Source organism: Mauremys reevesii, linkage group 3 (assembly GCF_016161935.1).
Source record: "Mauremys reevesii isolate NIE-2019 linkage group 3, ASM1616193v1, whole genome shotgun sequence".
Lineage (NCBI taxonomy): Eukaryota > Metazoa > Chordata > Testudines > Geoemydidae > Mauremys > Mauremys reevesii.
Genome location: NC_052625.1, coordinates 126,445,722 through 126,458,418, shown reverse-complemented (window position 1 = coordinate 126,458,418; position 12,697 = coordinate 126,445,722). Strand labels below are relative to the sequence as shown.

General features: G+C 39.9%; 1 protein-coding gene across 4 annotated transcripts in view; it reads right to left on the bottom strand.

Moving 5' to 3' along the window:
• Window positions 1-12,697, bottom strand: part of CDK19 (cyclin dependent kinase 19) — a 208,481-nt gene that overhangs the window by 41,118 nt on the left and 154,666 nt on the right. For all 4 annotated transcript variants that reach the window (XM_039529100.1, XM_039529102.1, XM_039529104.1 and 1 more), the window contains 2 exons: window positions 2,948-3,005; window positions 312-443 (listed from right to left, as the gene is read on the bottom strand). In XM_039529100.1, the coding sequence (XP_039385034.1) occupies window positions 312-443; window positions 2,948-3,005 (190 nt within the window). The remainder of the gene's footprint in view (window positions 1-311; window positions 444-2,947; window positions 3,006-12,697) is intronic.

Sequence of the window (12,697 nt, the reverse complement as noted above, 5' to 3'; positions counted from 1 at the left end):
CAGTGTGCGCGCCACTGAAAATCAACTTGCGTGCCGCCTTCGGCACGCGTGCCATAGGTTGCCTACCCCTGTCCTAAGCTAAGCACAGGCACTGGCTGTTAGGGAGACTGGCTTGCTGGGGATATCACAATGTGTAGCAGGGGACTGTGCAGTCTTTAATCCTGGTCAGAGGGGAGTGGGATAATAGTCGCCACCCAGAGATAGGTGACAGCTGGAGACCTGACTGAGCACTTCTGGAATGGGCCACAGAAGGAATACACAAAGTTATCCTGAAACTGTAAACAACTTCACTTCCCTATACAGTAACTTACCAATTGCTTTTGTGTAATGTCTGGCACCAAGTAACAGTTCTGGAGCTCTATACCAGAATGTCACCACAACTGGATCCAAATCTGCTAAAGGTTTCAGAGGTGAATTGAACAATCTTGCAAAACCCATGTCAGCTGAAAAATAAATATTAAAACTTTTGTTTGGCTATACATAAGTCACACAATGACAAGCAATATTTGTAAGCATGATAAAGCAAAATGTTTATTAGAATACGATGTGACATAATATCATTGAACATTATAAATCATGATTATTAGATACCTGACTGAATTACTTCAAATTATACTGGGCCCAACGCCATTGACTTCAATTAAGTGATACTGTTATGTAACATTTAAAAGGTGGTTTCACCGTGGATCTGTAGTACAGTAAAACAATTATATCACGGCCATGAGCAGGGCAGCCACCCGGGGTGCAAAGCTGCAGGGGCAGTGTGGGCATGCGGGGGCCATGTGCCCCCCCTCCCCCAGATTTCAGCCATCCATTTATCACAGAGGTTTTCAAACCATGAGGCTTGCCTCCTGCCAGAAGCCGGCAGATCAGAAGCTGGTGGGAGCTGCCTGCCGTGCTTGGGGCCCTGGCTCTCTGTGCTGTGGGCACCAGGGCGCTGGCTAGCTCCCCGGGAGCCTTCTCTACCCTGCTCCCCAAGCTGGGCTGCCTCTGCATGGCCAGGCACTTCCCAAACAGGACGGGCGGCAGAGCTCCAAACTGCGCCTCAACACGTTCATTTCTTCTCCCGAAGGAGCCCAACGCTGGCCAGCGACACACCCTGAAGCCAGCCCCTACCTGTGGAGCCCAGCGGCCATGAGATGTCCCCAAGGCAATTGCTCACTGCTGCAGAGCAGCAGCAGAACCAGGAGTGCCAGGGGTAGCCCTGGTGACTGATGCCAATGTATCCACAAAATGAGAGTAAAACAATGGCAGTGCAAGTTTCCCTGTACTATCCTTCTAATGTACCCGAACCCTGACTTGGAAGGATCACCTCTAGGAGTAAGGAAGTAGTTCAGTCTGCACATTAGCAGAGTTCCCTCAACTACCATTACCGCACAGCAAGCTAGTGTGCTGTAGATTTACACCCTGACTTGCTGCGCAGCAATGTCCCATATGGACACTGCCGCAGTGTGCTAAAAGTCTCAGAATGCTCTTTGGCTACTACTACTTTTAAAGCACAGTAAGCCAAAGCATACTACAGAACTTCCAGTGTGCTGTAGCAATGTGCACATGGGACATTACTGCACAGCATGCTAGTGTGCTGTAGATTCACACCCTGGCTTGCTGCACAGGAACATATTGTATAGACAAGCCCTAAGATATTTGCAGGATCAGGCACTAAATCCTGGCCCCTCTGCTAAATCCACCAATGAATGCCTTTTAATACACACTCTGATGGCAGTAAATTTCAAATGTTATCAAGTTGTATAAATCAAAAGTGCTAAGATAATATAGAGATAGAAATGCATTTTATACAGGACTGGCTTTGTAGTAATGAGGAGGAACTTTGGCAGGAGCAGACAGCCAAGTATGGATAAACACTCAAAAGCACGGATGCATATCCAAACCTCACCTGAACTGTTTTTAATGCAATTTTGCATGAAAAATCTCAAGTTAAAGGGTTCTCGCACAACAGTTCAGCTCTCCTCTTTCTAGGAGTGACCAATACAAAGAACTGTAGAAGCATATAAACACAAAACTTAGTCAAACATTTTCCAAAAAGTTCAAGTTGAGTCAAGGAATGGGCAAAAATTCAGGTGGGTTACTATTTTATCCTAACTGATTTGAACATTCCCACCCAATACCTAAAAATAGCATACATCTGCTATATTAAAAACAAATTTGATATCCTCTTTATTATTGCCTAGTACCTGCATAGTATAATTAGATATGTGATGAGTAGCTTCCACAGTGATTTTGTGTTTCCACTTTGATGCCTAATAGTTTTTTGTTGTATAAGGAAATCTTCAAAAGCAAAGTGCACCATCTCTTTAAATTTTATATGTTAACATTGTCTGAGGAAATGTAGCATTGTTAAATACCATACTAATTCTTGGTTACAGTAATTCCACTATTGCTTCACAATTCTTAAATACTGAACTTTTTTCTTTTACCAAAAATGGATTTTCGGTAACTGCATTAACAAAAATGTGAACAATTGTTAAAACCAGTACTTAAAAACATAAGAATTGTTATACTATATCAGACCAATTATCCAGTTACCTTTCTAGTCCAGTAACCTGTCTCTAAAAGTCACCAGTACCTGAATGGTAGGTAGAAGTTGCAAGAAGCCTGTGTTGGGCAATTATTGATAAACACAGCCACAAGGAAAATTGCTACCAAACTGTTGGTTGATAGTATTTGTTTATGCCCTCATCTATACTTTTATCCTATCTAGTGTAAGTATACATGTCCTCATTATCTATATAAATGTCTAATCCTTGCTAAATTCTTAACTTCAAACATACTTTTTGGCCAATATTCAGTTTAATTAGGAGTTATGTACAAAATCTTCTTATTAAGAATACAGTGAATTTTAGAATGTTCTGTTATTTTAAACTACCACGTTGCATAGAAAGTTCATTATTCGTTGTATAGCTAATGAATATGTTATTGAAAGGGTTACCTATTTTGACTCTTCCTCTTTCAGGACCTTCTCCCATTACCAGAATGTTTGCTGGTTTCTGAAAAATAAAAAGCAGAATATTCATCTGACTGACACCTTATGAGACAATCAAAACCCTGGGTAAATTGCTCAAATGGTTAATTACCCTCATTATTAAAAACTGGCACCTTATTTCTAGTCTGAATTTGTCTAACTTCAACTTCCAGTCACTGGATCACAAGCTAGACTTAAGACCTCCTTATTATCAAATTTCTACTCTTCCTGTAGATACTTATGGACTGTGATTAAATCACTTCTTAACCTTCTCTTTGTTACACAGATGGAACATCTTAGATCTTTCACTATTAATGCAGGTTTTCCAATCCTTTTATCATTCTCATGGCTCTTCTCTGAAATCTCTCCAATATTTCAACATCCTTCTTTAATTCTGCACACCAAAATTGGACACAATATTCCAGTAGTAGTTGCATCAGTTCTACTCAACAGTCCCTGGTTCTACTCAACAGTCCCTTGTTTATGCATCCTACAATCACATTAGCCCTTTCAGCCGGTGTCACACCGGAAGCACATATTCAGTTGATTAGCGACTATGACACCTAAGAATTTTTCAGTCACTGTTTCCCAGGATAGAGTCTCTGTCACAGGCTGACTAGCCCTTTAAGGCAAGCCAGGCACAACCTCGCCTGTGACCATCACACTCAGCTGGGGGATAGCTGTCCAGCGACTTAATTAAAAATCTGCAGGGGATCAGTGAGAGGACTACTTAAACTGACCTGTGAACACAGTCTGGAAGAGGAGACCCAGGAGGGAGGAGCAAAGGGGAGTTCCCTCTCTCTGGGAAGGGCCTGGTAAAGTCAGGCTAGAAGATATCCACAGGGAGCAAGTATGGCCTACACTCTTTGTTCCCAGATATATGACTTCACACTTGGCTGTAAAAAAACACCTAGTTTATCAAGTCATTCAAATCACTCTATGTCAGTTACCTGTCCTCTTCATAATTTACCACTCCCCCAATCTCTGTGCCATCTGCAAACCTTATCAGTGATGATTTTGTTGTTTCTTCCCGGTCATCATCATTTTTTTGTTTTTTTTTAAATCAATAAAAATATTAAATAGCATAGGACCAAGACCTTTAATTAAACTTTAATTTTACCTTTAAAAACACTTACAAATAATTAAAATGTCAGCAATTTCTACAGTGAGGTACAAGCAGAAACCCAAGAACACTTTGGGAACATTTAGATTTCTTGAATGGTGGCCCATGAAGTCCTTGTCTTGGGCTAGGTCCACGAATGTGATTTTTATTAAATGTCATTTTTATACCAACAAAAGCCCTTGTGTGGAAGCAGTTATCCCAGCAGAAAGTGCTTTTGCCAGTATAGTTAATTTTGTTAGGGCAACTGGTATAAGCTATACCAACAAAAACAATCTTTTGCCAGTATAAACTGTGTCTACAGCATAGCTATACAGACAAACCTTTTCTAGTGCAGATTAAGCCTTGGCTGATAATAAAAAGTATCTCATGCAATCTGAAACTGTTCAAAGCAAACAAATTGTCCATTCCAAACATTAGCTATATAAAATGTGCATATTACATTACAACAATTGTTGTACAATTCAACAATAAGCAGGGTTTAGACTTCCCTAAACATTAATAGACATATCTTGGAAGATTTTCTACTATTGTATTAACAGCTACAAAAAAAAAAGAACAAGATTTTAAATGTGAAATTATTTAAATAGAGGAATACACAACAGCAACCTTCAAAGCATAACTTTAGATACTTTCATTCAAACATTATCATGAAGTAGGTTTAAATATACTTTTAAATATACAGTTTAAAACTGCTGGCAACTCAACAGGTCACATCAAGTTTGACTTTCTCCAAGAATTAAAAGAGACAGTGAACAAAACTCATGTCATTATCTCAATCAGTTTATCAATTCCTAACACCATATCCCTGAAGTTAAAAGAAGAGTTTTTCAAGGTCTCTTAACAGAGAATGCATTTGGCAAGGATAGTATCAATTTTAGCACACAGTTATTGCAAAAAATATAAACCACAGTCTCTTCAGCAAATCTAGGCAAAATGAAAAAGATGGTGCTTGCTCTCACTTTGCACACAAAGATAAACTTGTAACTATAATTAAATGTACATTTAAGGGAAACTCTTGCTGTAAATTTCAAATTGACCATAGCAGACATTATCCAAGTTGACAGCATCTCAGAGTTTGGTGTCTATGAGGTGTCTGTCACCAACCCAGTAGACTTATGAAAGTAGTAGTCATTACATAGGTATACTCAGAAGAGTTGTGTAAAATGTAAGCAACTTGGAGCAGGGACTGTCTAGTGTAGCCCCGATCTGGACGAGACCTCTACACTACAACAATATAAATGTTAAATAACAAATAATATTCCCATGTTACCTACAGTAAGTAAATAGTCAAATAAGGACACTTGCCAACTTGTCACAGTTGAGGATGATGGGTGATTGCTGTCCAATTAAGTTAAGGCTGCTCATTTTTCAGAGCAGACATCCAGTGAAATCATAAGCAGCTGTTCACATGTGCCCATCATGCTACTGCCAAACCCACTACTACAGTAACTCCTCACTTAACATTGTAATTATGTTCCTGAAAAAATGCTACTTTAAGCGAAACCATGTTAAGCAAATCCAATTTCCCCAAAGAATTAATGTAAATAGGGGGGGTTAGGTTCCAGGGAAAAAATTTTTGCCAGACAAAAGACATATATAATATACACACACTATACATTTTTTTAAAAAACAATTTAATACAGTACACAGCAATGATTGTGAAGCTTGGTTGAGGTGGTGGAGTATTTCCCAGGGAATGACTTGCTGCTAAATGATGAACTAGTATTTGGCTGAGCCCCCAAGGGTTAACACGTTGTTAATGTAGCCTCACTCTCTACAAGGCAGCACAAATGGAGGGAGGAGACACAATAGACGCATGGCAGTGGCTGCAAACAGGGCCGCCCAGAGGGGGGGGCAAGAGGGGCAATTTGCCCCAGGCCCCGCGTCCGGCAGGGGCCCCCACGAGTGTTTTCTGGGGCCCCTGCGGTTCCGGTTGAGCTCCCGCAGGCATGCCTGCGGCAGGTCCACCGGAGCCCGGGACGAGTGGACCTGCCGCAGGCATGACTGCGGAGGGGGCGCTCGTCCCGCGGCTCGGCTGGACCTCCCGCAGGCATGACTGCGGCAGGTCAAGCGGAGCCGCGGGACCACGGCACCCGCCGCAGTCACTGCGGGAGCTCAACCGGAGCCAAATGCCGCCCCCCAGGTCTTCGGCGCGCTGGGGTCTAGAGCCGCCCCTGAGCGGGGGCCCCCCGCCGCCGAAGACCCCGGGCCCCCGGAATTCTCTGGGCGGCCCTGGCTGCAAATATTCCCTGTGGAAACTGAATGTGATGCTGAACCCACGCTATCCCACTGGAGCGCACCTCCCCCTTCACTTTCCAAAGTGCTGAGGGTGCATGTGTGTGTGAGACAGAGAGAGAGAGAGAGAGAGAGACGTGTATTGCCCCTTTAAGTACGCTGACCGCCCTCTAAGTATACTGCCTTTTTAAGTATATCTGCAAGTTGAGATAGCAGCTGCTGCCAGCAAGCTCCCTCTGTCCTGAGCCCTATGGTGTCCCCCCGTTTTCTGTGGAGATGGGGTACAGGAGTAGGGGGAAGGGGACACCCTGACATCAGCACCCCTCTTCTCCCCCACCTCCTGCACAGCAAGCAGGAGTCTCCTGGGAGAAGCTCCAAGGCAGAGGGCAGGAGCAGCACATGGCAGTGGGGAGAGGGACACCTGAACTGCCCGGCACTTGATAGCCTGCTGGGCAGCTGCCACACAGGGAACATAGTGGAGCTGATGGGGGGCTGCTGACGCACCTTGGTTCCAAACCCCCACCAGCTAGCTCCAACGGGCTGCTCTTCCTGTAAGCAGTGCAAACATTAACAGCTGTTTTCCTATTAATAAGAAAAAACTGGGAACAGTCTATACATGGTTGTGATAAAGATTCCTGCACTGTATTTAATTAATCTGGAGATAGAACTCTGCTGCAACAACTAGCAAAGAAGTGTGTCTACGCTGATTTCCAAGCTGGTTCATCTGCTGCTTTGATCACATTCTTTTGAATGTTTTTTCTATAAAAAGTTTTAAAAGTTGTTAAGGAATTCCAAGTGGGTGTTTCATGATTATAAAATATACAGTAGCATACAGAACCAAATATCACACAGTAGCAAGGTATTGTGAATAAAATCAACAGGGGGCCAAATTCAATAACACCAGGGATTAATCTATCCTAATGGCGTGTTTTTTATGTACAGTATGACATTTATAAATTTAGGCCAACATTTTCAAAGCTAGGTGCCAAATCATTATACAAGCACTTCAATAAAATAAATGGCCTGATTTTCAGAGATGCTTGGCACCCACAACTAACTCCCTTTGACTTTGGAAGTAAATGATGGAGAAATGTCCAGTCAGCAGCTATACTGTTATACAATTCTTTCTTGCCAGAGATTACAAAAATATTGAAGAAACATATGCAAAAATTTGTTCTGAATATATAGATATGCTCCTCTCCAAAAACGTGTGTACTGGAATTTGCTGATTAAATCTTCCAGTGAAAAGCAAGAAATGGATACCAGTTCTTAATGGTAACAAAAGATATAATACTCAAAAATGGAACTCTAATTTGCCATCTGTGAATTCAGATTAGCTGAAAGAACTGTCAAATGGAGAACATTTTACAGGGGTGAAAAAGGTAGGGGAAATGCCCTAAAATATGGCCTGATCTGGATGCATTAATGTGAATGTGTATCTTTTATACCTGAGATCATTGCTGAAAACAGTATTGTATAGATTACATTGGTCTAATTCATTTCACTGTATTTTTCTTTATATGTGTGCTTTTTTAAAAAATAACGTTGAAAAAATATATATAGGCCAACATTCCTGTTGATGTCCTGCATGGCAAAAATTGGCCAACTTGGCTGTTTTGTGATTAAATTCTATATACACAGGAGGCTGGATTTTATACCTTTTATCCATACGTATGCAAAAGCATGCCTTATTCTGGAGGTCTTAGTCATAAAAATCAATTTTCTGCTTTAAAATTGAGCTTTTATATTTACATCTTTCCCATGCACTCTTCTTAAGTACCTAATTAGTGTGGCTTTTCTTTAAGTATTTTGGGCTATGACTAACTTTGTCATGAGAGGCCACTTTGGCACCTAATGATCTTCCAATATGACCATATTTTTGTACATGCGGTCAGGACTGCATCCATGATACTACATCCTACAGGTCCACATTGAACAATTGGAAAGGCTACAAAAAAGAACTACAAAAATAACTAGAGGATTAGAAAGAGGATTACAGTGAGAGACTTACAAAATCAATTTGTTTATTAAAAAGATGATGGAGAGGTGACTTGATTACAGTATATAAGTATCTTCATCAGTAGAAAATACCAGGTACTAAAAGGGCTCTTAGAGAATGGCATAACAAGAACCTTGACTAGAAGCTGAAGCCAGACAAATTCAAATTAGATTAGGGCACAGTTTTTTAACAATAAGGACAAACTATCAAGAGAAGTAGTGGACTCTCCATCTCTTGATGTTTTCAAATCTAGACTGGATGCCTTTCTGGAAGATATGCTTTAGTCAAACATCTAAGTTACTGGGCTCAATTCAGGGGTAACTGGATGAAAATGTAATGGCCTGTGATATACATGTCAAAGTAGATAATGTAAAGTCTCTTATGGCCTTTATAGTCTATTTATCTAAGAATTTTGCACAACATTAAAAATAAACAAGAGAGAGGCAGAATAGCCAGCCAGGGCTGGCCATAGGTGAATTTCTATCTATTTTGAGTGATATTTACTATACCACTTTGCAAAGGCACTCTCTCTTAAGCAAACATTTCAAACATTTACTTTTTGCCCCTTTCATTTGTTCTTTTCTTTCACTTCACTTTATTTTCCCTTTCTTCTACTAGGTGTTTTTTCCTCTATCAGCTTATTTGCCGCTCAATCTAATTTTGCTATATTGTTTAGTAACCAACCTCTCTATTTTCCTCTCTTTCACCTCCATTCCCTTCCTCTCTCTTTTCATATTCTGTGTTCTCTTCTTCTTCCTTCCAAATTCCCAGTCTTTCTATGCTCTCCCTCTATCATTGCTTCCCTTATCCATGTTCCCCATTCCAAACCTCTCAGTACTCTCACAATCTTCCCTTTTTCTTTGTCTCTCCTGCTTCCCTGATATAAAAATTTATATAGCTCTTCCTCACCCAACGCAAAAATCAATAGGCATGTCCACACGCAACATACTTTTCCTCTTTCCCTTCCCTACCCCAAAATATCAACACACATTTGAACTTCCTGCACTGATTAAATTCAGAGAGGAAAAATATTGTATTATGCCAATCTGGTGTCCTGTCAGTGATGTGAGTGGATATTTTTCTTAAATAACTGGCTGATAAGTCTCCACAGCAAGAGTGATTGGTTCTGGCAGTGAGTGGAGGCATTCAGAGCTAACAAGGTAATCTGCAGTCTAATAGTACAGCAGGGTGTGCTTAGAGGAGGCTGTTATGGCAGAGGAGAGATTGGATTTCTTTTTTTAAACAGCTACAAGACCACCTTGTGCCAGAACCTGTCTGCACATGCATGTATCTTCTACCTCCAATGCTCAAATTTTCTTCGCAAATTTTTCTGTTGTGGATCATCAGAGAATCTTGGACATCTGTGAGGGACAACTAGATGCTTCAGCACAAGCGTGTCCAACATCTGTGGTTTGTGAGTGGTTCTGGTGGCTTACTAGATCTTTTTTTCTGATGGCTTTTCAGTGGTAATGGTGGTGGGGATATACTTACAAGAAAGTTTTGGACTCTGACCAGGACAGGAGCTTCTACTTATCCAGAGGCCAGATAGGTTCTGAAATCAGTATTGAGAATGTGATGGCTGGTACAGAAGAAGGGTGTATTTTCTGTGCTCTCTTTATCCATGTCCATTAAAAAAAAAAAGTCAGATCCAGGATGTCACCAGCTGTTTGTGTAGATCCAGAAATGGCCTGTGAGAAACCAAGAGTGGAAAGTACAGAGAAAAAAATTGGGTGTTGTCAACAGGGATACTGAAGTCTCTCAGAAAGTAAATCTTGGAAATTTTATCAACATTTCAGACAGCATCTCAATTCTGCTAGGTAACCTTTGCTTTTTGGAGGCCTACATATTAACAGTAGAAACATCTTGGACTTCTCTATAGATTTGTATAGTACTTTGATTCCCTAAAATAATTTTGTCTTGAGATGATCTCTCTTGCATTTGAGGCTGGACTGGACATGATGGAACATGGTAACAAGGCAACTGAGAAGATGAGGACAGAGGAAGTGGCAGTAATCAAGAAGGGAGGATAAAAAACCATGAAAGATTGTAGGCAGATGAAGACTAAAGAATAGATATGGGCAATATTGCAGTGGTTGAAATAAGACTTGTAGTAATTCATATGATGAAGAAAGGCTCATTCTAGGTCATAGACAACATCAAAGGCTGTAATGTGCATGGTATCTAAGAGACCAGAAACAAACACATGCACAGAGGAAATCATGGAGCTCTCCTGTTGCCCAGGAGGATAACATTTCATTCAAAGGAAATTAAAAAAAGGCTACAGAAACCCCATAATCATTTAACAAACTTATCTTAGTAAAAAATGACAACATTTCTGACCCAGTTGCATCCCAATTAATACACTCTGTACTTTCCTAAAACTTTCCCCTTACTGTGAACACAAAATGCCAGCTGTGAAACAAAGTGATATTGCTGGCTTGCGCAAGTTCAGTTGCTATAGAAACAGCAGAAACAGTAAGAGTTGCAAGTCTCACATTCAAGTTACAAGCGATAAAAAACGAACAGACAAATCCCTGCTGAGATGCATTTGAGGTTTGACTGTATACTAAAGGAACAATTTCAAAAAGAACAAGATCAACAGCAACAAACAATTTGTGTGAAAATTTGAAACTTATGCAGCAAGGGGTCTAGATGACGATATAATTTAACAAGTTGCTTACAAGATGTAAATTATATTTATAATGTAAATGTAAATTATAGTGTTTTCTCCTCTTCTATCGGTGGGCCAGTGGCAATTAACACATCTCAGTGTGAGAGAACTGGAAATGCTGATGTAACAAGTATTTATTATTTAAGAATAAAAACTGAAATGCAAACATGAACGTGACCATAAGAACATTGGTGTTTATTGAATCAGTATAGCTCCAATGAAGTCTTTAACTGGGAGTGGTTGGAGAAGAAAAAAAAACACGAACAAAAGTAAAACTGTCTACAATCTTCAGAGGAACACAATTAATTAGGTCATAACAGGAACAGGATTCTAACAATGGATCGCAGCATATTAATTGGAATAACTTTTACTGTTCTTGTACTTAAATACAGTGACACAATTCTTCAGAGATGTGATAAAGAACTACATTCCCATGAGAGCCTCCTTTGGTCATGCAGCTTTCCATACACCATTCTTTATTGTTTATACCCAAACAAACGTGTTTCCCTGTTGGAATTTACCACTGGACAAAGAATGATCTGAAATAGGCATTTTCTATTGTAAAAAAATAAAGTATTTTTCTACATAAAGTTTAAAGTCTTGATTATTTAGTAATTATTTATAGGCTAGGCAGCACAAACCTTTTTCCCTTGGAGACCCATCCAAATTCATTCTTAAGACGCAAGCAAAAATGAGTTTGGTGGTTTCCTCCTAGCCTTTAGATTGCAAACACCCAAGTCAGAAAGCCATTAGGCTGCACAGAACAGTTTTACACTGACAGTCTGCTGAAAAGTAGCCAGTGGTTGTTGAAGGTCAGTATTTAGATTTGTTTGGAGAAACTTGCACCCAGCTTGCCTGCACTACCCCAAAATCTCCTACCAGCCACAAGAAATACATTTATACAACAAAACAGAAAAAAGTCATTAAATGGTTTTCCAATCAGAAGCTCATCAGAACAAAAATCCATCCTTCAACTCAAAACATTTTAGTCAAACATGCTGTATTACCAAACTAATGTTTTTGCAGCCAATCATCAAACTTATTAATGTTGTAGTTCAGTCACTAATGGCTCATTAGCACTTTAAATCTTTTATTGCTAGACAAGCATTCAAACCCTCTAATAGTTTTTGGTGCTCTTTTCTGAACACCTTCCATTGCATTTAACTACATGAAACACAGTGTCTGTTAGTATTGTCATACCACCATCTATTGTTAGAAAACTGTTTGATCAACATCTTCCTGGTATTGAAGTACCTCAGAATAGGACACAATATCTAATTAGTTCTTCACATTGCAATATGATAGGACTACAAAGAAAAGCAAACTCTCATAAGCCTGACAAGAGTCCCTTTTGACAAAATGACTTTCAAAGTCTCTCCCTCCTACTGAATTATCAGCATTTCAAGTTATTTTCCCACAGATTAATTAGTTGATATTTTCCCAAAGTTAACTACATTACATTCTGTCTAGATTTCTAATCTCTCTCGTTCTTTTTGTATTTCTCTGTACTACTGTTATTAGCATTACCTCTCAATGCAGCAGCATCTATGAATTTCATCAAAATGCTGCTCACCATTTCTTCCACAAAGATGTTTTCTACAAGTATTACATTCAACAAGAACAGACTGATTCAGACCACTACAGTACATGCTAGAGACAGAATTATGTCTAACATCTAGGAAATCTGCA